Source organism: Labrus bergylta, chromosome 1 (genome assembly GCF_963930695.1).
Source record: "Labrus bergylta chromosome 1, fLabBer1.1, whole genome shotgun sequence".
Lineage (NCBI taxonomy): Eukaryota > Metazoa > Chordata > Actinopteri > Labriformes > Labridae > Labrus > Labrus bergylta.
In genome coordinates this window covers 30,116,906-30,144,667 of record NC_089195.1, presented here as the reverse complement: position 1 = coordinate 30,144,667, position 27,762 = coordinate 30,116,906, and the positions used below count along the sequence as shown (strand labels likewise).

The 27,762-nt window shown below is 41.6% G+C and overlaps 1 protein-coding gene across 11 annotated transcripts in view; it reads right to left on the bottom strand.

The window, feature by feature from the left end:
* Positions 1-27,762, bottom strand: part of camk2d2 (calcium/calmodulin-dependent protein kinase (CaM kinase) II delta 2) — a 45,384-nt gene that overhangs the window by 6,709 nt on the left and 10,913 nt on the right. For 2 of the 11 annotated variants that reach the window (XM_065958964.1, XM_065958976.1), the window contains exons 3-18: positions 16,996-17,055; positions 15,212-15,266; positions 13,804-13,869; positions 13,142-13,214; positions 10,992-11,094; positions 10,771-10,854; positions 9,524-9,618; positions 8,291-8,413; positions 7,686-7,769; positions 7,365-7,407; positions 6,163-6,203; positions 4,639-4,698; positions 3,032-3,076; positions 1,289-1,337; positions 610-708; positions 38-58 (exon numbers count right to left, since the gene is read on the bottom strand). In XM_065958964.1, the coding sequence (XP_065815036.1) occupies positions 38-58; positions 610-708; positions 1,289-1,337; positions 3,032-3,076; positions 4,639-4,698; positions 6,163-6,203; positions 7,365-7,407; positions 7,686-7,769; positions 8,291-8,413; positions 9,524-9,618; positions 10,771-10,854; positions 10,992-11,094; positions 13,142-13,214; positions 13,804-13,869; positions 15,212-15,266; positions 16,996-17,055 (1,101 nt within the window). The remainder of the gene's footprint in view (positions 1-37; positions 59-609; positions 709-1,288; positions 1,338-3,031; positions 3,077-4,638; positions 4,699-6,162; positions 6,204-7,364; positions 7,408-7,685; positions 7,770-8,290; positions 8,414-9,523; positions 9,619-10,770; positions 10,855-10,991; positions 11,095-13,141; positions 13,215-13,803; positions 13,870-15,211; positions 15,267-16,995; positions 17,056-27,762) is intronic. The other 9 variants (XM_065958968.1, XM_065958971.1, XM_065958974.1 and 6 more) reach the window with 9 other exon arrangements.

Genomic DNA, 27,762 nt, shown 5'->3' with positions numbered 1-27,762 from the left:
ACAAAAGCAGTTTTAACTAAATAATGTTGACAATTACCTTTATTGTTATTGGTGCAGGCTGGGGGATATTAAAGAAATTACTTAAATTGTGCAACAAAAAGACATGTCAAATAGAAACCAAATGTAAAAATCTTTAGCGCCTTCAAAGCCATGAGCTACAACAGTGTGTGTGTCTGTGTGTCAGTGTGTGTGTCTGTGTGTGTGTGTGTGTGTGTGTCTGTGTGTGTGTGTGTACATGAGGGTGACTGTAGATACGATTTTTAATCCGAGTCATGTTTTCATCAGTCAAACAGGAACATAAATAGAGAAGTGAGAAGATCATCTTATTTCCAAAAGACAAATGAATCATAATGAGATCATCTTCAGATCATTTAACGGAGATAAAACTGGAGAGATGGAGCGGATAGTTCGGGGTCGAAAACAGAGGGTCACTTAAATGGAGAAGGGGAATTTGGAATCCATCAATCCCAAGCGTGGTCTGTATCAACACAGGATATAATCAGAACTCCAGGAACTCAGGATTTTAGACACTTCCCTCTACTGATGACTGTGTAAGAAGAGGGAAACAAAACAACCCCCCCCCCTTCTCAAAACTGTGGAGCAACTTACTCTGAACTGAGGAAGTGGGAGTCTGCCTTGAGTCAGACATCTGTGAGGAACGGCTCTTAGAGCTCAAGATACCGCTCACTAAGCTGCCAAGGCGGATCGCTGTCAGAGGTCACATGGACGGGAGTGTGTGTATGTGTGTGTGTGTATGTGTGTGTGAGTGTGTGTGTGTGTGAGTGTTTGGTCGGGATATAACAGAGATCAGGAGAAGGTAAACATTTTGATGCATGTAAAAAGGAAGGAACAGGGGGATGGAGAAAAGATTTATATTTCCAACAAAACAAAAAGACAGGGAAGACAAAAAACAAAGAACAGAAAAACATTAAGTGAAAGTGCAAACATAAAAAAAGAAGAGAGAACATAACTTCAATAAACAAGCAGTGTTAACGAATAAGAGCATCAACATTGGACATAAGACGAGCCAAACTTAAAAGTGGGATGATGAATTGGACAGAAAAGGAGCATGGCGGTCTGCATTGTGCACGATGAGTTCAGAGCCGAGGGGGCTTTGCAGTAGATAACTTGCTGCACATTTTACATCTGTTTCAAAATGTTGAATATAAAGACGATTTCAAAGGAGATATTAGTCTGATTGGAAAATGTGGGACCATACTGTTGAAACCTCACAGCAAAGAAGAGAAGTGAAAGTTTCTCCTTCAGAAGAACAAACATGTTGCCCTACCTTTCACATCCTCGTCCTCTATGGTGGTGTTCGCACTCTCAATGGACTCCTGAAGAAGATACAGACATAAACAGATGTTAATAACAGCAGTAATATGAAAAATCTTATTTTTGTTTCAATACGACAAACAGAGGGAGAGGAGGGATGTAAAGCAACTAAAGTCCCAGGTTGTGTTTAACTCAGGGATGCTGAGATCACATGATTAAGGTCTTTGACCCTCAGGCCACGTTGAATTTAATTTACTAATAACTGATTATACAACCGAACATGAGGAAGGAGAGGGAGATTTATCTTTGAAATTGTTATTTAAAAAAAGAAATGCAAAAAGCCTACGATACATGAGAAACTTCTTTGATTTACACATCCAAAAAAAAGTTTTGACATTGTGTAAAATGTGAAGAAAGCACAATGTGATGATTTTCAAAATATTGGAGTCCCTTAATTAATTGAAAACAGCACATAAGACAACATATCAAATGATGAAACTTTAATCTGAAGAGTCACAATTTGAAATTCTGATTGGAGATCATGAGCACCGTGTGAGCACCAGGATAAAAACGGGAGGGGTTGAAAAGCCAGCATCTGTGACGGTATGGGAGTGCATTAGTGCACATGGCATGGGTGACCTGCACATGTGTGAAGGCACCACTATCGCTGAACCATATATAAAGGTTTGGAGCAACATCTGCCGCCAAGTAGTCAACATCTGTTTCAGGGAAGGCCTTGTATATTTCAAGAACACAATGCCAAATGTCAACATGTCTCTGTAGTGAAAGAGTCCAGGGGATGACCTGGACTTCCTGCACTCCTGACTTGTAACCAAATGAAAAGAGCCTGAACATTTGAACGGCTGAAATCCTACATTAAGGAAGAACGACACTCCACTGCCAGATTTAGAGCAATTGGTCTCCTAAGTTTCCAAAGTGTTGCGAAAAGAAAAACTGAATCCACTGTTAGTACGAATTTTCATGAAATTCATTCATCTTGGTAACTTTGTGAAATGTATTATTCAAGTCTGCCTGCCACGTGTTAGCACTCCTACCTTTAGGTGTCTGAAGCTGTAACCGTATATGAGCGAAGCACCTAAGTAGTAGCAGATCTATATATGGAGAGGAGCCAACTATATGTTGTCAGCAACTGTTTGCTAGACAGAGAGTCTACATCTGATACGTATACAAATCAGTGTCATGTCATCTTCATTGTTTATGGTAATGCACCCAAATAGAAAGGAATTTGTGGGTTGCACCTTTTTGACAGAATATAAGCAGCACTGTGAACACTGTTACTCTGTCAGCACTTTGTCAGTCAAGTGATTTGGAAGCGTGCTTGTTTGATGAAGTTGTCTGACCTCGGCCGATTAAATGGTGTTATAATCTCCAGTCTGTTTCACGATTTCTTTATTAGATTTATACATTAGAAACAAACCCCACCTAACATCCACCGAGTGGCAAACATGACGCTCAGCCAAGTTACTTTAAACGTGTTGCTGGCATGAAATTCAAAATGGACACATAATTTTCAAAAAACAATTACATTTATCAGTTTCAGCTTTTGATATGTTGTTGTGCTATTTTCAATTAAATACCCAGTTTCAGTGTTTCACAAATCATTCCCTTTTTATTCACATTTCACACAATGACCCGACTTTATTCTGCAGATGGCGGAGTAATAAAATGCATGCATACATAGAAGCACGCATATAAAGGTTTTTTTTTGTTTTGTTTTTGTTTGTGGTTGTTTTACCTTATTTCCATCCACTGGGTTGTGGATCACGGTTGTCTGTGGTTCCTGAAGAGAACAAATAAAAAAACATTTGTGGGGGTAAAAAAAATAAATGTAAAGACGATTAGTGAAGGTATGAAGGCACAAGAGTTTGTTAGAGGAAATGTGTTTGTGTGAATTTTGAAATTAGAAGCTCGACAAAGTGGTTTTGTACTTTTTCATTTTATTTAAATCTATCTATCTATCTATCTATCTATCTATCTATCTATCTTTGCATGCATCCATATGTACACATGAATAAATTATCTTGTAAAAATGGATCTGATATAAATGAAATTAAAACCCCTTTTTCTCCCTCTTGCTACTCCCCCCCCTCTCTTCTCTCTCTTCCTGCATGATATTGTTACTTAATGTGTCTCTGTGTCTGCCTCTGTCTCATCAGCTCTCAGCTGTTGTAATCAGATGTCTGAGCTTTTGTGGAATCGATCCTGATGACCCGCTCAGTCCTTCTAATCACTCTCCACGATTACACTAGATTACAACATCAGCAGCTTGCATCTGTGCGTTCATCTGTGTGTGTACATGTACTTGTGTGTGTGTGAGTGTGTGTGTGTGTGCGCGTGCGTTTGTGTGGGTGTTTTAGCATTATGATGGAGAAAGAAAGGAGGATAGAGAGAGAGAGAGAGAGAAAAAGAGAGATGCCATGTGCCTGTTTTCATGCGCAATCATCTCGAACAGCAAATGGGGGGGACAGAAAGCCTTTGACATCATGCACAGCAGCAGTCATGTGGTCTGACGTAGACAGCCAGTCAGCAGACAACATGCGCAAGCCAATGAGTGACGACCAAAATCCCTTGGGAAGGTTGCATCTTAATGAGCCTTAAGGAGGCGACATCCTCGCACTCCAGCCATGCACAGACATACTACACGAGCAGCAAACCCTAAATATCTTTACTTATATCATATATATTCAAAACCAAAAGCATGCGAGCAGCAGCACATTTTGTGACATAAGAGGAGCACATGAATAGTGTGTAAGGAGAGAGGAGAGAGGAGGGGTAGTTGCAGAGGAGAAGAGGGCAAGGAGGGGGGGGAGATGGCTGTGAGGTTGAGGTAGAGGTTGCCCCTAACAACAGATTTAAAACTAACCGAAGAATCCCAATCCAAACATGTGTGTAAAGGCTTATAGTTCAGTTCAACATTAACAAGTAAATCCAAAACTTGCCGGTCTTTGTATGCCCCATGCACGCTCTGCTAATTCAGATGAATGAATGGACACATCTGCTTGCATTAAGAATAGCTTCTTTTTCATGTTTAGCTCCCTCCCAAATATGCTCAAGCTGCTCCATGATGCGCAGCCTAAAAAAAGCTTTTACACACTTTTTTAAATTCAGGGATAAAAATGAGGTAGACATGTTTCACACCGTGGTTTCACCAGGTTTATTTCTGTTATTCTTATACCCCTGGTAAGGAATTAATGTGTTATCAAGCCAGGCCGAGGGGCAAACAGGACACGATCTGGCTCTGTGTGAAAGGGAGAACCTGTACCTCCTCCACAGTGGGGGTGGGAGGTGTGGAGGTTTTTGAGGATGGAGGTGCAGCTTGTTGGTGAGGATGTGTGAGTATACCAGTGCAGGGGCAGGGCCAGTGTCTTTAGGACTGGTCACTGTGTTGGCTTTGTTGTTGACCTGCAGGGGGCAGTGTAGAGGGGACATGATAGGCATACACACTTCTTCTTCTTCTCAGACACACACAATCTAACAAGCCCTGACTTCAGTCCATTCCAGAGAGATTGTCCCAACTCGTGTGTCCCATGGTGGGATATTTCTGAGTTAACCAAGACCTTTTAATACATTTTGTTTGTGATCTTTGGACCTATAATGAACTGGTTTTTGTGTGATGATGCATCAGAAAATGAAACACTTCTCTTAATCCTAGCTCATCACATACCGACTCTTAAGAAACTGACGGGTGTTCATAATCTCTCCTTCTAATGTCTGATTTAAGGTCCTTCTTTTGTCAAAATCCTGCTGATGTTGAGAAGTTTCATTGGAGACGGATCGGCTGCAGCGTCCAATCAATGAGTGATATATAAAGGGGCGTGTCTATCAGTAAAAAAAGACCTCCGTGAAGTGAGACGAGGTCCGCATGATGAAACAGAGCAGCAGCTGATCGAGGGTTTCTGCCTCGTCACTGTCAAGACTCTGTTGATTTTTTCTTTTCCATTCATCAACTGCATCCATAGCAACCATCTGCTCTTCATGGCAACGGCGTGTTCTTAATAACAACGGTTTCTTATGGAGGAATTCAGACCGTTGCTGTGTGCAACCGGCCAATCAGAATGAAGTATTTAACACAGCTGTGTAGTTAAAAAAAAAAAGTTGTATGTATAACGTTTAAAAATACAATTACATTGTTCTAAACTGGAACGGCAGCTCTGGAGTTTTGTGCAACTCGTATTTATTTCTTGAATTTTCACATCACCACTCACGAGAGATTCAGCCCTTGATATTTTTGTCTCAAATGTCAATGCAGCGTACTTCTTGTTTGATTGTTTTGGGTCACATTTTTAGAGCGAGGATCTCCCTGGAATGGATCTCATAGTGTGACATACTGTACGCCTGAGTCTGACCCAAACACAGTGACACTGATTCAAACAAATCTATGTCGAGGTCCAGTCTCAAATCAACACTCACTTAAATGCAAACAGGCACGCAGAATTAGTCAGTCACACAAACCTCTCAACACGCACACACACACACACACACACACACACACACACACACACACACGTGTTGATTTCAGATTGGACTCCTCCCAAAAACACAAGGAAACAAGGAAAGAGCACATAGGTGGCTCTGTGGTGAATGTTAGGTGACTACAGAGGATTATTATATCAATTTTAACAGGATGATAAAATAAAACCTAGATGTGATCTGCTGTGTCACAAGGAAACCTGTGAAATTAAGCTAAGCTAAGAAAACAACACCCATTACCCATTGCTTGGGGTGACCGTCCCTGAATGATGACGTCACTAAGTGCACAATGCATTATAAACTGTCCAGAAGTGCTCGTCAGACACCGAACGTTCCAACAGACAAAATGCAAGTAACAAACTTTTCTTTTTTTTTTTACAATGAAAAGTAACTCACCTTAACGCCATCTTTATTCTTGTTGAGCAGACTTTTGGCTGCTGCAGGAATAAAAGAGAAAACACTTCAGCATGAGAGTTCAACAGCAGAGTGGTGAGCCTGAGGCTAAGCTAACATGCAGCAAGCATATCAGTCAACTGTGCTTATCTTCAAACTCCAGGTGCAAGATCCAACTGCAAAATCCATAATGCAATGCAACACATTCTTTAGAACAAACATCCTTATTTGTGCAAGGCTGTTTTTTCCAACTACGTAATACTTCACCTGTGAGGGGGCTGAAGGGGGGTGGGGGTATATTTAGCAGGTAATGAGACACATCATCTACCTAGCTCCGACAGACTCACGCAGCATTCTCAAACTGTAATTTGCACACATACACATGCACTTAACCCCTTGCACCCACACATACACTTCCAACAACCTTCTTTGTACTTCATTGTATTTCTCATGGCATAAAAGGAATCCAAAGAAAACTAGATTGCATTTCAAAATTCATGCTGTATCATTGCCGGAGTTTAATTCTGATCCCAAATTGGCACTTTTGGGAGCCTGAGGTTCAATAGCGTTCCCATGAATACCAAACAGCTCGTCCTCATGCATATATGTGATCGGCTATTAGACTAGAAGGTAAAGCCTAAACAACCCTGCAATATTTCTCCATCATTCCAAATATCTTACCTCCAACGGAAACCACAAATCCAAACAAAAGAAGGAAAGAAAAGTGAAAAAAAAAGAGGAAGAAAATGATGAATAAAAAGAGACACAAGTGCACTAATGTCTTTTACTGTAGAATGAGAAAATAAGAGCAGGCTGGAAGGAGTCAGAGAAAAGAGAGATAGGTCAAAGTAAAATGCATGCAAAAAGGTATGATAGAGCACAAAATATAGAAAGAGTAAAGAGGTAACAGCTAGAGAGATACAGGTGATGACTGAAACCTGTGTGGGGACGTCTTCTTTAGCATATAGCAACAGAGCAAAGGCATTCAAAAACAGGTCAAATAGTAATATGACTCATTTTGCAGTACTTCTGATCTATTCCTAATTGCAAAATGCATTTCTCACAAAGCACCTGACCAAATTGTCTTTTAAATAATCACGGCTAGTAAGCATTTTAAGCTTCTTGACTTTAAAGACTTTTGTTTTTTAGTTTTAAAATCGTGTTTGGGAAACCAGGTCTTGAACACCAGGCCGAGAGAGACATACCTGAGAAGTTTCTTGTGACCAGCAAAGTGGTCAATATGGCTCCCTGCAGCAATAAGAAAAAAAGAGGGAAAGAAGGAGGTAATGATGATGAAAAGGGAGGAAGAGACAGAAATAGGAAGATTGATTATCCAGGTTAAGCAAGAAGGAGGAGCACAGCAAAAGGGCAACTTGAAGGTTTTTGGACAACAGGTCATCATTTCTAAGTTCCCCTGCAAAGCGTCGAGTGAGGGAGACAGAGAGAGAGAGAGAGAGAAAGAGAGAGACGGCTGGATGGATTGTCCTACCTAAATAGATACATGATGGATTGCCAGATTGCCTCACCTTGAGTTTCCTCCTGGCGTTGAATTTCTTCAGGCACTCCACAGTCTCCTGCCTGTGCATCATGGAAGCTACAGTGGACCGTTGCTGCGGGAAGAAGAAGAAGAGATTTGAGGATTAGTGGAGGATGGAAACAATGGCTGGGAGGGATGTATGGACGATCGGGTGTATGCAGTGATTCTGTGGAGAGACATCTGTACTGTGCAAGTTGGATCTTGTTACAAAACTGAAACTAGTGCGGCTTAGTGGTACCAAGCGCCAGTGTTGAAAGATGAAGCCAATGCAGCTTGCGGCTGGTTGCACAAGCCCAACAAGTCCCTTCAACGTCCATGTTCAAATATCTCTTTTTACAGTAGAAATAGCTGTAACTCCAACTAATCCCCTGATACTAAAATGATCAAAAGTTAGTATGTGACGGTATTTTCAATATGGCGACCGGCAGCATTTGCTTTAAAAGTGCGCTCCAGAAACAAATGGGTGACATCACTGAAACTACGTCCATGTTTTTAAGAGTCAATGCTTGTTACCTATGAAAGTGAAATCATCATCAGTGTGTGGGTTTCTGTGTCTCCATCTAAATATCTCTTTTATGTGTTTGTGCCACTTACGCAGATCCAAGGATGTTTAAGCGCCTCTGCGGCAGTGATGCGTTTACTGGGGTTGATGGTCAGCATCTTGTTGATCAGATCTTTGGCCTCAGGAGTAACAGTGTCCCACTCTGGGGATGGGAACTGTTCAGAGACAAGACAGGGCCCCCACTCATTAAACAGACAAATCTTAAAGGGTCAAATAAACAGCACACTACTGGATACTCTGTTTGTAAGGCGGCAAAAGAGAGAAGGAGCAAAGAAGACAAGAGTGAAAATAAGTAAACAACTCTGAGGAGAAGAGAGAACCACAACACAGAAAATACAGTATGTCTTCAAATTACATAAACCTGCATTATGGATGACACTTTATAAGATTTCATATAACTGTCAGAGGTGATGCATCCAGCTTAAAAAAAAAAAGAAATCATCAAGGCTATGATTTACTAGTTGTGGTTCCTTGAAATAGTGTTGAAGTGAAGACCACACTAACCGAGACCGGAGTGCTCCGAGACTGAATCGAGACCAAGACATTGAGGGATCAAGGCCGAGTCAAGACCAGGACCAAGGAAGAGCGAGACCGAGACAAGACCAAGACCATAAATATCACTGAAAAATCATCAACTTGTGTGCATGGGGCGTGTCACTCACTCAGACCGCAACACCGAGAAGGTTGCGGCCATAACCAAGGGTAAAAAGGGTTTTCTTCTTTTAGAAAGGGGCTTCCAATCAAAAGACTGGAAAAAATAGCCAATCAGTGGTGGTCTTGATTTAAAAGTCAAGAGTCCGCCCAGTCTGAGACCGAGACGGGGCTGAGTAAATATGCTATCGATTCCAAGTCAAGGCCCAGACCTTCAAAAAGTGGTCTCTAGACCGGTCTTGAGACCAAGACCAACTTTGAGTACGACAACACCACCTTGGAAGCTAACATTAGCATTTAGTTCATTTTATTCTTACAGTGAATCAGATGATAACAATATTAGTTTGTTTTGTCTTCATATGATTATGGAAAATGTTTGCATACATCCCTTTTCAAATCTACCTGATACATTTTGATTTTCAATCTGATATAATGTCAAATAAATATAAAACAAAGGTCATGACCCTGACTCATCTGACAAGCTAAGTGTAGAAACCTTTTGTTTTAAGCAAAATGATGCAAGTAGAAAATTAAATGTTATTTTTCGGGTTTTTGAACCACATTCTTTTTTAAAGTCCAGCCTTTGTTTGCGCTGTGTGAGCGTGAATTCTTACATCATAGGCCCCAGCCTTGATTTGTTGGTAAAGGCGGTGCTGGTCCTCATCCCAGAAAGGAGGGTAGCCCACCAGCAGGATGTATAAAATCACACCTAGATGGATGCAACATAGTGTAAAGCACGGTGTTAGAAACACAGCATGTTAACAGACATGATCAATATAATAGTCAATACTGTTCCCCTAAATATAAAAAAATACACTCAATCAAACAACATAAAACATGTGAACTTCTTGTGTTGGTGCTTCAAACACTTCATGAGTGATGTGCTGGATAGCATCGGCTTTGGTTTTAATAGTTGAGTTATCCTTTTAAATTTGAATGTCTACTTTAATGTCTCTTTTTCCCTCGTCTTGATGACGTGTGAGTTTCAGAGACTATTAGTTCCAAAGTGTAGAACAAATCGCTTTAAGAACAGCTTCGTCCCAGCAGCCACTATACAGCAGAACAAGTCGTAGGATATCTCTTTGTATCATGTATTGTTTTTGTTTTTCTCTTCTTCTTTTTCCTTTTTGCTGCCTGATGTGGTTGTTGGAAGTTTTTAATGAAGGTCTTGTGTGGAGGGACAGAGATAGCAGGCTGGGACGCTGATGTCATGCTTCTTAATGGTTCTTTTATTTATTTATTTTAAAGGTTTAGGCTTTGTAACTTTGAAAGATCATCTTGTCAAACAAATTGTACGATTGGAATCTGCACACTTTATGAACGTCTGCATTTTTACCCATGGACCGTGCATTTTGCACTTTGTATGTTTTATGTATTTTCTGTGTTGTACTACGTATATGTGACTCTCCCTGCAATCAAATTTATTTACGGGTCGGAATAAAGTAACCTGAACCTGAAAAACTTCGAATTGATGAAATGTGTTGTATAAATAAACTTGCCCTGCCTCCTTTTCTTGAGCACAGTTGATCTCATTTTATCCAAACAGTTTACATCATACATTTGGCTGGTTCTCACTGTGAACTAATGTTAGTGTGGATCTTTGTGAAACGGGGTCCAGGTTGCGCTTTTGTTTCTTTTTTCCATGTTTTCGGGCCGGACTGAAGGGGAACTGTAATTAATGGAGGTATTGAAACTTAGACACAAATTAATAAAAAAGAAAAAAAAAAAGAAAAACAAGTACAACTTGGACTCCTTCGTTCATACCAAATAGACGTTGAAAATACGGTTTATTGCACACAGAACATTTATAGCGCTGACATCATTCAAACAGTTGCATTGACAGAATCAGAATGTTATTTACCACAAGCCCACATGTCCACCGGTTTCCCATATGGGTCTTTCCTCAAAACTTCTGGGGACAAGTAACCCGGAGTGCCGGCAAAACCTAAATGGTAGGCAGGAGTGGGCAGTTCAGTGAGTAGTCTTCTCGTCAACTAACTGAGACTGATTGATCAACTGATTGGTTGGTTGCTTGATTCAACAACTGATTTAGGGTTGAAAACTGGATGGATGAATACTCACCAAACCATGCCTGCTGGTCCCCCTGCACCTCGATAGCAAGCCCAAAGTCAGCCAACTTGACCGCCGCCCCCTTCAGCTTACTGGCCAATAGAAGGTTCTCAGGCTGGGGGGGGCGGAGTCAAACAGGTTAGAGGTGAGCGGTCACACGCTCTGGGAACAGGCCACCCACGGACACAGATCTAAAATCAGATTAGCCAAACCTAATCCTAATATGAACTATTAGGGGTCACGATGCTAAACTGATCTCAGATCCGCGTCTGAGGCGACTCCCCTGACAACATTAATGTGGACGAAATCTCTGGGAGACGACGGACAGTTTCCACACTGGAGCTGAGGACTTGCTCCCGCAGTCTCATGGATTCTGAAAGCGGGAATTGGTAGCAAAAACGCTTAATCCACTTTTAAAATCCATGAGTGGGAACAAAGTCCACACAGCGGGGACAAGGATACAGGAGGGAGTGGTGGTGTAACAGGAGACGTGGGTGTAAAAACAAGTGACTCAGCCACATATGGGTAAAACACACACCGCACACACACCGCACACTATCACAGTTTAGCACAATCGTCAATATATGCAAGCCCCCAGCACGCACTTGGGCACACACACACATACCCACTCTCAAACAGCCACACACACTATGGACACAGGTGCAGAAAGGTCTTAGCTAACCTAAGGCCAGTTAGACAGTGTGCTCTCATGAATAATACATATCCTAACATTTAGAAACGCAGACAGCCTGTGAGCAGCCGGTGTGTGGCAGACATAGGACTCAACAGGAACGCTAACTGACAACTGGACACATCTACATCCTCGCTTATATAATTATGCATAAATTCTCCTGCTATGTGGACGTCTTGCTTAAAAGGGTTGACAGAAAGGTTGGTCATCTCTAAAACCATCGCAGTGTTTCCAATCTTTTTCTCTTCATTTCTTACACATAAAGATAATCTTTCTCTTCTCTGCACTTAGAAATGATTTTAGAGTTTATGAGAAGGACGACTATTAGAATAAATGTGACCTCTTAAAATCTTTCACATCTCAACATAATGTTTACAAAATTATCCTAAAGGAGATCATTCCTGAGGTTCTTGCTTGTTGTTGCTTCTAGTCCTGTCACAACAGGGCTACACTCAGATTATCACACACATACATTAAAGATCCCATATTGTACTTATTTTCACCTTTCATGTTGTCAGTCTGTGAAACCTAAAGAGTGGCTTTGCAGCTCAAAAACGTCTCTCTATTTATATTTACTCCTTATGCCGACGTCAGTAAAAACCCTCATTTCAGCCTGTGTCTGAAACTGCTTGTTTCAGCTACTGTCTCTTTAAGGCCTCCCCTCCCCATATGCCCACTTCCTTCTGATTGGCCAGCTCTCTAGAAGCCTTCCAGTGGGGCAGAACACTGAAGGGCTGCCAGGACTCCAGTGTTGGGAGGAGAGAACATACATAAAGGTTTCAGAGGCTTAGCTAGAGTCTCGAAGCCGTCTTGTGTAATTCTTGGTTTCATATCGGGGAACTACCGCTGCAGAAAAAGTCATTCAGCGTACTCTGCAGACTCATCCTGAGATTACTCCAACATACATTTACCATCATGATCTGAAACTGTGCCCACGTATAGTGTGGACATCCTGCACTGTGACACTATATATGAGATTTAAAATGGGGATAAGTCTTATAGGTCAATATATGATGCAAGCATGCACTCTGCAGCATTATTACAGGAGGATCCTTAAGCTTGATATTGACAGCACTGGTATAAAGATTGAACAAGTTTTTATGCAACACAGATTGTAGAGCCAGTCTTAATGTCTTCGTAGTACTGAATGTTTGAATCTTGTTGCACACTAAAACTGCAGCCAATTCCAAATCTTTAAACGACAAAAGCTTTAAGACCATCTACAAGTGAAAATGATATAATATGAGAAATAAAAAATGTGAATGATTCTCAATTCCACTCACACTGTATGTGAAAGCAAAGAATTATAGCTGTATTTCATCAAACAGGTTGTAAATAAAAAAAAAAACTAAGAGTATGGATGCAGAGGGTGGGTGGGGGGTCATGGGGGGGGTTCTTTCTGAAATGTTTTCATCTGTTGTACAGAGTCAGGGCTGGGCATGGCTGCAGCCGTGGCAGCGCTCCTACAAACCTTTAGATCCCTGTGGACAATCCCGTTAACATGGCAGTGATGGACACTCTCGAGGATCTGCTGTATGCAGTGACTGAGGGGAAGGAGAGTCGGGATTGTGATGGCACACACGGAAGAAAAGACAGAACAAAAAAAGAAAAGGAAGAAAAGCAGAGAAGAAGAGATGGGGGTTATTAATTGAGGGGGAAGAGAAGAGGAAGCATCCTCATAAAAAAGTATCATGTGCCACCGTCATTACATGTCCTATATGCGATACGGTTCTTCCTGACGGATGACATTAAGCCACATGAAGGTATGTCATCAGTCACAAGATTTATTGTATTGCCCTGTATAGATAAACCGTAGCTATAGAGTGTGTATGACATAAAAAGCAAAAAAAAACACATACATTATCTCGGCCCTGCTCGCTCCCTCTCTCTGTGTGTCTCTGGGGAGGCAGTATTCCAACATAAAGCTGGCAGCGTAAGGTAGGCTGTGTATGATTAATACTGCAGGCTATATGTCATTAATCACCTTTATAAATAACTCCCGAGATGCTTCAGAGACAAGGCAGCTGGATCACACCTTCGGAGGCGACCATATGTGAAAGGCTATATAACGGCTGCCGCACTCAGAGTGTGTGTTTGTGCGTGTGTGTGTTTGTGTTTGTGGGCGTGTGTTACCTGGCATCAGCCTCACTGTAGTACTCCCTGGCTACGATGTCCTCAAAAAGCTCCCCTCCTGTCACCCTACAGAGGGACAGAGAAAACGTTGTAGTGGATTTTGTTTTATTTTATTTGTCTTGGTAAATGAAAAAAAAAAATCATTGTTTTTGTAACTTTACATTATCATTCACATATACCTCATTCATTAAGATTTCCCCCAGTGCATTGGATCAAGTAAACGATAGATAACAGGATACATTTCAGGGGTTGTCACGATACCAGAAATTTTAACTAGTCATAGATAATAATAAATAAAACTGATACCTTTTTCAATACCAAAGAAACAAGAAACATGAGTCCTAAGCACCCAGAAATGGGTAGAAATTGTTGCATTACAGCACTCTCTCTCTTTTACTCGAAGCAGCTTTCTCTTTAAAAGCTTTATGTGCGATTTTTTTATCCAGCAGATGTTGCCCTTGAGCACCAGCATGAAACCAAAACAACTCGCGCTGCATTGTTGTGTTAGCATGCTAATGCTAGCGATCTTTATTATGCTGGTATCTTCACACTGCATGTAAATTTACCTGAAATGAGCGTGATCTAGAAACACAGTTAATCAGTGAGTACAGTATGTTATTCTTCTTTTCTCTAGTCCCTCAATTAAACAACTTTTATACGTGAGGGGAGGAGTCAGCCGGCCGTCCCGGCGATGTAAACAAACTGAAGATAGGACTCTGAAAACTCTGAAAACATCACAGACAGTGGGACTCGGGTGTTACACCCATTGTAGACAGTCATGACTCACAGAGTTATTTTCAGAGGATATACTTGATTTCTATTATATTTAAGTGTGAAAAATCAAATATAAAGCCTTTAACAAATAACTGAAGATCTGTAGTTTTTTTTAACTACTTTTTGATGCTGTCGATCATTCAAATTAAGGAGATTGTATCGTTCTAAAATACGTAATATCCGAGAGTATCAGAGTATCGTCGGGCTTTCTCGCTCCATGCATATTGTTTACGGTGAAAGGGAAGACTCAGAGGACAAAGAAACACCTTTGTGATGTCATGAAGGGAAAATCTCCAAACGGCCTGTTTCAGCACACATTTTCTGAAAAGTGGAGCAGGCTAAAGATGGAGAGGATGGCCTTTTCTCATCATTGGGGGGTTTGTTGACAGACTAGAGACACATATTAGTGTTAGAAAAACATGATGAAATGTATATGTGACCTTTAAGGACGACCCCCACACAACAACTAAGATATGAATTTACAAAGAGCAAAACAAACCGAGCTAGTTTGACATCTACCAAGAATATTTCTTTGGTTGGCGTTCACTAATACAAATCCAGGAGTCAAAAAGGAAGGTAAAACAGAAACAAATAACAAAGAGGAAGTGTGTATCTTTGACAGCGTGTTACTCACAGATCAAACACCAGATAGTGGAAGCCCTCCTCTGATATGCTGTCATGGAGTCGTACTGTCGAGGAGATTTAAGAAAAACACAAACAAAAACAGAGGACAGGAACGCTGTGTGAAACGGAGAGCAGTCAACACTTGAAAGCCAAATCCTTGTTAGTCTCTCTTTCTCTTTGGCACCGCTGTGGATCAGAGATAAGTAATAAATTGTCAGGCATGATGCCAGGAATACAGAAGTAATATGAAAAAGGAGCAGTGTGGATTACAACAGGGGAATAAAGTAGAAACATTAGTGTGCAATTTACAACATATTCCTCTTCTTCTTCTACTTATTGTGATGATTCATGATGTGGATGCAGTCTGAAACATGTAGCAGCACAGTCACAATCCTCACTCTCACAGTGTTTGAGGTCTTGAACTTTTATGAAAAACAACGACTGAAAGAATTCTTAAACAGAGCCAACATGGTTTGAAGCAGTTCCCACTGAGCTGTGAGTTAGGGAAGTATTTACAGATGTGTGCTCTTGGCGTCACAACAACAAATACCTCATTTAAACCAGAGCGTTCAATGGTTTATTTTTGTAAATGATCAGGATAATGCACATAAACGTCTCATTATGTCCAATACAAAGTAAAACGATAACATTCAAGGACAGCGGTCCTTGGACAGTTCACAGGTGGTATTTGAACCCGGGCTGCCCGCTTTGAGGACTATAACCTCCATACATGGGGGACTGGCACTGACCCCCAATTTCCACATACTCCGAGCCCGTCTCCGCAGCGTGCCAGCAGCGCCACGACGCTCTGCTCCGTTTCAAATATGCAGCGAGTCTAATTTCAATGGAGGACGCTGCAGGCATTCGTCAAGCTCGACAGAGTATGACAACCCGAACAGGAAGTCAGACGAGGAAGCGCACAGAGCGTCCAGTCAATTTCAAAATAAAACACAATATACCGCCTGGCGATCGTGTTTTTCATCACTTTATCAACATTACGTCAAAACAGGAACCGAATGAACAACAAAGCATCCTCAGGAAGGCTAAGAAACATGTTGTTTACATGTTTTTCTCCTTATTCCTGCGTGATCTTGTCGTTTTCCTGTGATGTGTTGACAGCTGATCATGGCTGCGCTCACGTTCCAGAAACAGATCTCGTGGGACAGGACAGTGCACAGAGAGTATGTGGGGATTAGGAGTAACCACTAGGCTACCTTGCGTCCCCCAAATATTTTTTTTTTTTGAATGTTTTTGCAAATCATCACATTCTGTTTCTATTTAGCACATCTTTAAAGATATTGGGTTAAATGTGTGTTTTTTTTCTCCCCAGATTTTTCCAGATGGTAAAGCCCACGAGCGTTCAGTCAAAGGTTAAAGCAATCTTGAAAAAGCTGACTGGATGTTCTGCTGTGATGATCGTGTTGGAGGAAATCTGAAACAATGACGGTGAATAAAAGGACAGAGCAGCTGAGTGTGAACAGAACAGAGGAGGCTCTAATCAGCGGTATAATGAGGAGGAAAGAGTGTAAAGGGTCAGTGCTTTGGAGAGAGAGTGTACAGCTTTTGTGTCTTTCTGATGACTCTGCTAGGACGGCACACAGATACATCATCATTAGATAGCCTAGAACACACACACACAGTTTCTCTTCCTCCTACACCCACAACTGTGTCTTGAAGATAAATTGACATAGCAGGATTCACCAGAGACCTGATCAAAATATGTGCGCTTCCTTTTCTGTTCAGCATGTGTTCTCGTGTGTTTTGTACTTTAGGAAACGAGGACTGGTGGCTCACCGATGTTGGGGTGCTTCAGTAAACGACAAATCCTCGCCTCTCTCTCCAGCTTTTGATGATCTGAAAGAGAAAAAAGAGGAGACACAAGAACAGAGAGAAACAGACAGGCCGGTTATTTTTAATCCTCTCCATTATTCCCCCCACAATGATTGGCTTTTTAAAAAAAATCATCTAACATGAAGTTGGCTGCAAGTGAAGTTTGATTTGGTGGAGGACACTCTTTGTCGGAGCCTGTGTGTGTTTGACATTCACAGTTGTGCATGCGTGTGTGTTTGCCTCGTGTCGACCCCCGCTCTTTTCCTTATCGCAACTGAAACGCTCGACTAAAATAATGTGACCTGATATGTGCCTTGGTGATGCGCCACAAACAGACAGGCGACAGTGAACAACAAACAAAGAGGCAGCCGCAGAGGATTCACGTTGACTTCTGGTGTCGGCCTCAATATGAGCTCGCAGGTTCCTTCTCTGCCCTGAGGCTGAAATACATTTACAAGGATACAAAGATCATTCCTCTAATTTGGCTTGAATTGAATCTTCTGAGGTCAAAGCCAGGTGTAGATAATACGGCCCTTTCTTTCTCTAAATATTTCTATGTTAGCACAGCTGATTTTGGGATGTCTCTTTATATATTTTTTCTGCAAATGTTAATATCAGGATAACCAGGATGTTGCAATTAATCTTCCTCATGAGATTCTTTTAATTAAAAAAAAACCTTTAAAAGAAGAATATTAAGATTTTATTTTTTGGGGGGTATTTTGTGCCTTTATTGGAGAGATAGGACAGTGGATAGAGTCGGAAATCAGGGAGAGAGAGAGAGTGGGGAATGACATGCGGGAAAGGAGCCACAGGTGGGATTCGAACCTGGGACGCCCCGCTTGGGGGACTACAGCCCACCAGCGCCCCAAGAAACAGAATAAACATATCTTTTCACGGGTCTCTAAAGAGGCCATATCGTTCCCCACACGACTGTACTCTCATTTTATTTTACTCCATTCATTTTTATCAAAGTCCAAAATGATTCCAACCTCGCTGTCGTTAATAAGTGTTCAACATTCGCTCGCTTGCCAAGAGGACAGACAGGCCTATCACCACGCTGTCCTCGCATGGAGACAGGCAGGATACTCGTTGTTACTGTACACCATGAAAGTGACAGCACTCACAGAGAATCACATCGCTCCTTTTTCCTCCTGACTGATTTTTAGTTAACTTTGTGTAACAAGAAGTGACGCTCAAACCTCCCCGTGAGAAAGGAGTCAAAGTCCAGGGACTCCGACTCAGTATTACTGAGTCAGAGAGCGGCCGTCTTTGGAATATGAGGGAAGCAGTGTGGTGTTGAGGCGACCCATTTCAGCTTTGCCTCGAACCACAGAGCCCGACAGCAAGAGACAGAGAGTGAACGGGGGGGAGAGAGAGGGAGAGAGACAGAGAGAGAGAGAAAGAGAGAGAGAAAGAGAGCGGGAGAGGGAGAGAGAGAGAGAGAGAGAGAGAGTGATGTCTTGGTTTTTTTTTTCCCAACATAAAATAGGACGCCTATTTTTCACTCTCATCCATGCCTCCCTCCTCTGCTCTTCTTGATGCTATGGAAACTGTGGACTCAGAGGCAAGAACACCAGGCAGCTTGTTCCCATTATAGGTACAGGCATCTGCTGCTGTGTGTCAGTGTACTGAATCTATAGGAGGCCACAGGCACACACACACAGACAAACTTCTTGCTGCTGTGTACTTTAAACAAAATGAAACTTGGCGTGCATCTCAAATGCTGGATAAAAAAAAATAAAGGCCAGTACAGTATGTTCACTCACTGTGACTGAAACAGTGTTCGTCCACAGCAGAGGGGGGGCGGAGTTTATCAGGCGCAGGGAAAGAGATGAAGCCAAGATAAAATCCCAACAGTGGCATGCAAAACAAATACAGCTACAAGCTGTGGCTGCAGAACAGTTAATGCTAAAAATACAGAGAGGAAGATGCAGATTTTTTTTTAAAGCCTGCCCTGGTTAGTAACAGGACACACACACACACACACACACACACACACACACACACACACACACACACACACACACACACACACACACACACACACACACACACACACACACACACACACACACACACACACACACACACACACACACACACACACACACACAAAACAGAGCAGGAGGAAGAGAGAAGGGACAATCCATTTGAAGATCTTCAAAAACAAGAGATAAATCATTCCCATTCGTTCTTTTTAGAATAAAATGAAATCCATCTTCTTTTTTTTAAATAGCAATAACAGCCTAAATATCATTATCTTACCAATATATTTATTTCCTTACAAGTGCAGAATGTAGGTCAATCACTATGTATTGGTTTGTCTGTATAAACTTTTCAGCTTCTGTACATGATATATGTGTTATAATACTGCAGGCTCGTGCAGGAACAGCAGTGATTTACAGTCAGACGTGTGCACACCTAGATCAGAGGCAGAGCTCGATGAATCACATTACTCTGAAAGACGGTCTGTGTGAAAACGCCTCACAAGAGGCCCCCGCAGACGCTGCAACAAACAGACCCCCCCAGCGCAGCTCTTCACTGTGGTCGCAACGTCCGCCATATTGCCCGCGAGGACACACGCCAATTTTGATTTAGTTTGAAGACGACTGCCAGCTTAAGAGACGGGCAGCGTAGCAGCGAGGCATCCTGACAGGCAGAGCCAGAAACAAGGGCAACGCGGCCATTATTTCATGATTAGCAGAACCCTCTGAGCAAGGTCACTAATCTGACCGTCTCCGCCTCCGTCTGACCACGTTACTGAATGACACGTTATCTCAACCCATTTCTCTCGGCCTCACACAGAAGAAGCCGTGTCTCTGCTTTGCTTTTCTCAATGATTCATTTTATTAACAAATCTTTAGGTTTTCACTTTATTTATTTTACATGTCAGCCCTCGGCTCTGGATCATTTTTAAATCTGTGTCAAACTGCAGGCCGCAACAGTGTCTGTTACAAATGTGCATTATGCTCGCCCACCCTGAGACTTCTCCGATCAACTTTCATCAACTATAAAGGCAGGTAAAATGATCCCAACATATTCATTTTGTAAAGAAAGGAATGTTTGTGTAGGAAAGCTTGGGTGTGAGGGGTTTCCATTATGCTTTCCATTTGTATACATAATTCATAAAAACACATTTGCACAAATAGTTGCATAAATAATTCATACAAGATCTCTCATCTTATCACCTTTAATGACCTTTTGTTGTTGTGAAGATACAAACAGGTTCCTTGTGTTCATTTTAAACTTCCTCCCCGGCTCAAACGCTACCTCATAATTCATCATGACGGCGTTTTACAGCTGACAAATTACTAGAGCAACCTTCAGTGCTCCGTCAAACTTTAACTTGTCTGCATTTTTAGCCCCGAGCCGTTCTCCTACACACTCCAAAATACATCAGACAGCCCACACAGATGCATTGGTCCACACCTACAAGTAGACTTTTTTTTTTACGCTCTTATTCTGAGTTTTTTTGGCATTGTGAAAGTGTGAAAATTATCTAAGTGCGTCCATGTGCATTCAGAAATAGCAGGAATTGACTTTTGTCGTCAGATATATTCCTGTGAAAACAGTTCAGCAGCCCACACTCTCTGAAAAGTTGGAAACACTAAGGCCAAGTCTTCAGCTGCTTTGAGAAGCAACATGCTTGCAGACGTGTTGCAGCCCGTAGAGTTCTACTTCGATGGTCATATTAAATGTAATTATTCGGACTCTATAGGTCTGTGAACCATTTAAAGATGCTTTAATACTTCTTTCCCCAGTCTCAACTTAAAAACACCAAAGATAAAGAAGTACATCCAGAACTAGAAGCTAGTAAGAGAAATTCAGAGACACTCTGTAAAATGTTTAAAGGTCACATATTATGAAAAATAAACTTCACCATGTTTTTCTAACATTTATATGTGTCTCTAGTCTGTCTACAAACCCCCCAATTATAAGAAAAGTCCATCCTCTCTGTCTTCTGCCTGCTCCACTTTTCAGAAAATATGTGCTCAAACAGGCCGTTTGGAGATTTTCCCTTCATGACATCACAAAGGGCAGTAACCTCTCCCCCAGGTGGGTGACACTCCCACAGCTAGATGTTTGTTCTGCCCTCTGAGTCTGCCTTCTCACCGTAAACAATAGGACATGGAGCGAGAAAGCCGAAGCCACCTGAGCCCTTCCAGAGAGGGGGGCGTGGTCAAACACAGCTCATTTACATATTTAAAGGTACAGACACAGAAACAGCCTGTTCTGAGCAGGGCTGAAATAGAGGGGTTTATAGACATGATCAAATACAGGATCAGAGTGGATTTAGAACAGGAAACTTCACAGACATGTTTTGTGGAACTCTGACACTTATTTAAACTTGATGAAAAGGAGAATATGTGACCTTTAACAAATTGTAAATATTGTCATCAACCATTTCAGCTGAAACATCATCAGCTGCAGATACATTTGAAAACAATTACGGTCTCTGCAAATTTGCAAATATCCCAAAAACAACTTTCAGTAGACTTTTTTTGCAGTTTTATTGACACGAGTAAATCCAACAATGTAAACTAATGTTTCCCTTTATGACAATGAAATCAAAATTGAAAAAAACATAATGTAAATGTACATGATAGAAGTGGTTCAGTCATGCTCGCTGTATATTCTGCTGAACTTTATCTGTACTGTACTCTGTCATTGTCTGCCATATGACCGCCTCACTTCCTCTCCCTCCATCATTTCCCACCTCCACTTTTCCTTCACTCTCTCACTGTCTCCTCTCTCTCACTCCTCCACAGGTAGTCCTCCACCTCCCAGCTGGCTGGACATCTGTTGTCTAGCAACTCCTGCACCAATCAGAGTGTAAGGCCTCGCCTCTCCTCTGCAGTGAAACCAGCCTTGCATGCAAATGGCCAACACTGAGAGTTCACATAAAACTATCTAGCTCTTGACTACAGACAGGAAAGTACAAATTGTCTCATTAGTGAAGCACAGACAAGCTGTTGGAATGCTTCACCTTTAAAACACCCAACCATTAAACCAAACACTGTGGACATTTCTTACATGAAGACTAGAGAACTTAACAGATCTGAAACCCTTATAAAACATTAGGTTGGATGCTTTCTTGTGTACTCAATTAGATAAGTAACTTTGCCTTGCAGCCTCTGCAGCTGCAGGTTGCATTTGACAGAAGCAGGAATCACCGTGAAGAAAAACCAAGCCAATGCAGAAGTGCAAAAAAAGTGTCCACTAGAGGCTGTCTACAAAAACAAATAAACATGTCTAGAGCCTGGTACAAAGAACGTATATGGTATGAATTAAGGATGCACTGATGCATCAGGTCAACATCAGTATCAACTCATATTGGCCCAAATAATGTGGTATAAACCGATGTCAGCAGCTGATTTGTTTTTCCAAATCAATGTAATGCTGACATGTAGTACACCTAACTACTGATTCAGAGGGGAGGTTTTTATTGGGCAGAGGAAGTCATCTGTTGAACAAACTGACTTGAATGACTTGGTGACATGGTGGGAGTCTTAGACCAAAAGAAGTCATGAAAAAAAACTTGGTATTGGAGTCGGCTAAATTGTTTTTTCAAACATCAGAATTGGCCAGCTAATTTTCTCGAACGGTCTCTAGTCTGAGTATCTAATTTCTTTATCAGCACACTCTAAATGGGGGGTGAATTTTTTCATAACTCATCCATTTATATTTTATGAAAGATAAGCGTTATAGGCATAATTATGGACATGACTGATCTGATTGACAGGCAGGCGTGTTGTAGCTGTTTGTCAGGAGGCTCCACCTCTTTGCTTTTTGAGGTATCATTTTCAATATGGAGACCAGCATTGTTGGGCTTTAAAACTATGCTTTGGAAACCAATGGGTTGATGTCACTTAGGCTAGGTCCATCTTCTATACAGTCTATGATTTGATTTGATTTGATTTGATTTGATTCTGATTCGTCATGGTGATGGACGTACAGGAGGATCTGAAAACTTCTGCAAAACTTGGAAAATATCAGACTAGTGACTGTGTTCATTCTAATGACTTAAATAAACACCATGTTTCATTTGATTAATCGTCTATCTTACAACTTCAACTGAATGGGAGCACAAAAGTAGCCATAATGTGAACAGCTGTTCGACTGTCAGACTGAGCACTTTTTGATTTTTATTAGGGACTAGAAAATCCAATTTTCACACCTCCCCCTGAACATAACTTTCACTGCAGTCGCCTCTGAAAACCTGCCTGCCTCTGAAAAAAGTCTCAGACTGACAACAATGAACTGTGACTGGCTGACAAAAATACTTCACTCTAATGTATGTGCATGTGTATGCAAGCTTGAGCCCTCCTGCCACGTACAATGCTGAGAGGCTTTCTGCTAACGCGGTTAAAACTGACAGCAGCAGTTTGACATAATGTGAGGCAGATGTAATCGTGCAGACGAATTTAAAGCTCCTCTGGTCAGCTGTTGTCATTCAGGACTGTCTGGACCTCATTGGCTTGATCGAATCGACGTCTATAAATGGCTGATGTTTGTTACTCTGGGTTGCAGAGAATAAACCCTTTTTCAGAATGGGATTCCCACAACAACGCCGAAATGAAGCTGTGCCATCATTACGCCTTTGTACTCTCATATTGATTCAACCACAGTGTAATCTCGGTGTCCCAGTGTGTCCTTTCACATTGTGTTATCGCTTTGTGGATGCATGACATGTAAAGAAACAGCAGGGCCTCCACATACCCACACATGGCGCTGTTCCCCCCCCCACCCCCCGCTGGCTCCGCTGTCCTGCAGTGATCTTGTCTTGCCCCCTGACCATCTTTAGGGTCTTTTTTTAGGGGTAGATCTTTAACCCAAGAACTAAATTTAGACCCTGGTTCCTGTGGTGGAAATGCACATAGTTCCTCAAAAGGTCCCTAGTTCTTTCTGGGGGAAAGTTCCACCGGTCGACCAGGGGGGCTTCTGTCACTACCTCCAATGGCGGCTCATAGGTGGAATGACTTGCCCCCTCATCATTACGCCTCTGTGACATTCATATTGAAGGCGAGATGTAACAAGGGGAATAAACATCGCGCCTTGAAGTGGCAATATGAAAAGAAGCAAATGACTTTTCACCACCCGCTGTGTGAAGAACAGACACCTCGTCTGAGGTAAAGCCAAACATTCAGAGCTTCCAAATGCACAGTATGTCGGTGACCATCACAGGAGTATTTGGGATTCGTCTCTGTATGCTAAAAACAAGGAAAGCAAAACTGCTAATAAAGACAGATTCACAAAGATCGAGGTGTTTCCTGGAGTGATTCAAACAAATCATCTCTAAAATCACACTTTCAGAAACACTTTTTTTTTTTTGCATTGCCACAAAAGTGCCATGGTTTTTTTTTTTTTGTGACAGTCACAAAACTGTCACACTAGTTTTCTGTGGTAATGATATACTCTCAAAGTAAAGCTCAAAATGAAAACCGTCTGAATCCTAAACACACAGCTAAAAGTGAAATGGACAGAGTCATGCAGGGACACGCGTTGTTTCTCCGTCAGCTGCCGAGCTGACTGTTAGACACCTGACCTAAAACAATCTGTTTCTTTGGCATCAGCATTGCAAGTATGTAGCCTCTGTGCTGCCAGGATTAGGATTTCACACTTCGCATCGTATTTAGGGGAGCCCAGTTGTCACTTACGTCTCACTTGGTTGATCGGCAGCAAGCCTTACTTAAGTGGAGCTTCATGCTCAGACTATCTCTCAACACACAGATTCACATCTAAGGTTTGTCTGACGCCTGAAACAAACAACTTAACTGCAACTCCATGGTTTTGCTGACTGGTGGTATAGGATTATTTTTATCTTCCTTTTACTTGCCTTGCTCTCATGAGTTGTTTTATCTTTAACTGACGGGTTATTCTCTTACTTTCTCTTATCATGTTTTGTCCTGTCCTGTCGATTATGTCTAAAAGAAGGCCGACTCACTCACTGTAAACCAAATCAACCTACTCATACAAATAAAGTTACCTTACCTTAAATGTTAGTCTACTGTATTTAAGTATGAGATCTGTCTGAGAAATAATTATGGCTCTATTGCTTTTGGAAGAAATAAACATCTAAATGTAAATGTGTACGTGTTGATGATTTCTCAGTGATATTTGTGGTCTTGGTCTTGACTCGGTCTCGACTCCTAAATGTGTTGGTCTTGGTCTCGGCCTCAGAGAACTCTGGTCACGGTATGTCTTGGTCTCGGTTAGTGTGGTCTTGACTACAACACAAAGGTCTTTGGGTAAGCACAGTGTAAAGGTCTTATTTCTTGGGGTGTTAGAATATTTTTTTTCTTCAGTTTTTAGCACAAAAAAGTCACAATTATCAATGAAAACAGTTAAAATTTGTGTTAGTTTTCACTATTTCATGTGTGTGTGTGTGTGTGTGTGTGTGTGTGTGTGTGTGTGTGGCGGGGGAGGGCTTTTCTAAGATACAATTGAGGAAACTCAAAGATTGAGAACCACTGCTTTTGATTACTCATTGACATCACTGTCATGGTAAATGCTCATGCCTCAAAGTGACTAACTTCAATTATTAAACGTTCAGTGAGTTGTGAGTAACTCCACCTGAACTTCAGAAAGTCAATAGTGATATCACATCATGTCACGTTCTTTGGGTTCCCATCTATGAGTCAAGTACAATCACATTTCAAATTTGACCTTCTGCACTTCCTGCTGTCACAAACTGTGTAAACTGACTCACAATGTTGCTCTACCGTGAAGAGAGACACATTCAAGTCCAAACTCGCCCCGGACAAACCCTCTCTGTGCATCTCTCCTCTGCTGCTTCTATCTCTTTCAGTCAGTTTGTGAAGCGTCGCGCCTGCAACAACCGCACTGCAGCAGAGTGCACTGCTCCGTGTGCACCGGTGTGTTTGTGTGCGTTTTCTTTTGCCTTTCTTGTCGTTTGACATCCCGCAAGTCTAATAAAACCAGACTCGGGGACAGAAAGAGAAGACGTATAGAGTCAAAAAAAAAAAAAAAAAAGAAAGTTACAGCCAGAGACAGAAATAAAGACGGAACAAACAGCAGACAGAGACAGGTGGTCAAATGTACAAATACAATGAGACGTAGGAAGTAGCTCTCTATTCTCAGTCAAGTCATGGAAATCATCTGCTTTATGACTTCTTGTGTCAATTAAACCCACTTCCAGTCCCTACATGTAGACCTGCACTTAATGTCCTTGCCATCGACTACTTTGTTGAATTGTAGGTTAATTAGCCGGCTTAATGGCAGTGTGACCTGAATCTATAGAGCAGCCTTACACAGGGGGATTTCACAGTTAATGTGAGGTTTGTATCCATGTAGAAAGCTTTTGTTCTGGAGATCTGATGTCATACATGTTTTAAAAAAGTAAGGGCCGACCGATATGTGATTTTTGGGGCCGATACCGATATCTTTATTAGGAAGAGAAAAAATCTGATACCAATAAATTGGCCGATATCCAAAAAATATCTTCACAAAAAAAGTGACCTGTACCAGACAAACTCATTATAACCAAGGTATCTTAGTACCCTCACGACCACCCCCCCCCCCCCACTGCAACATCTGTGATAGTTACATTAAATGTGTCATCTCTATTAACGAAAAAATAACTTTGCTAATAACTCATATTGTACTGTTCTTCAGGAAAAGGGTCCAAATACAAGATGTCTGTAACAGATACACGCTGGCCACTGTTTCTCTTAAAATTCTTACAATGAATTAATACAAAAAAATTGCATTTAGTTGGTAACAGCTTCTTAAAAATGTTTTTTTAGCTTGCCGTTCTGACAGAATAAGCATAATAACATTAAAATCATCCCAGGGAACTTTTGATTGGACGAAACTCAATGAATCTTTTCAAACATTCACACATTCATGTATGGACAAAAATAAACTTAAGTTGAATTTACACCCCTAATTTACACACTTTTTTACCCCACAACTAAACCCCCTAAAGTCTGCCTAAATAGCTCTGCCCTTATTTGTTTTAAGAGCTCTAACTTGGCCAGCAGCCACGCAGAAATACGTTTCCTTTCTTCAGCCCGCAGAACCTCCAAGTCTAATCAAAGCATACAGGCCGCTGAGACACCGTTCCCCTCTGCTGCTCCTCAAAAGAGAAATCATTATGAGACTGATAACTTTCTTGTCTTCTCTTCTGTAGAGAAACAAAAGGTGGCTGGTGTCAGAGATAAAGTCGCCCCCAGGGTATTGTTGAGAGGCTAATACTGTGGGGTAATGTCTGCCTTTATCTTCTCCAGCATAATGCAGCCACATGAACACAGACTAGTCGACCTGAGTTAGTATAATGTCAGAGTGGATGTGACATCCTGACGAGGAGAGTCTTAACAACAGTGAGATGCAGACATGCAATTAAATACTGACCGGAGACTGCATGAAACACGGACGTAGTCTGAGTGATGTCACCCACTGGTTTCTGAAGGGGCCTTTTGAAGCCAAAATATGGCAGTCGCCATGTTGGAAATGCTATCTCAAACTTACTTTCACTCAACCAAGGAACAGGCAGAGAGGTGGAGCTTAGGCGGCCTTCAGCTTCTTGAAAAACAGCAACAACCCGCCCACCTGTCAGTCAGGTCGGCCACGCCTCTTATTATGCAAAGTTATGGATAACTATAAAATAGATGTCAATAAAGAAATTGCCCCACGTACAATGTGTACCAATAAAGAAGTGAGATACTGATATCAAAATGTTTTTTCAACCAGGCTGTAAACATGTTTCAT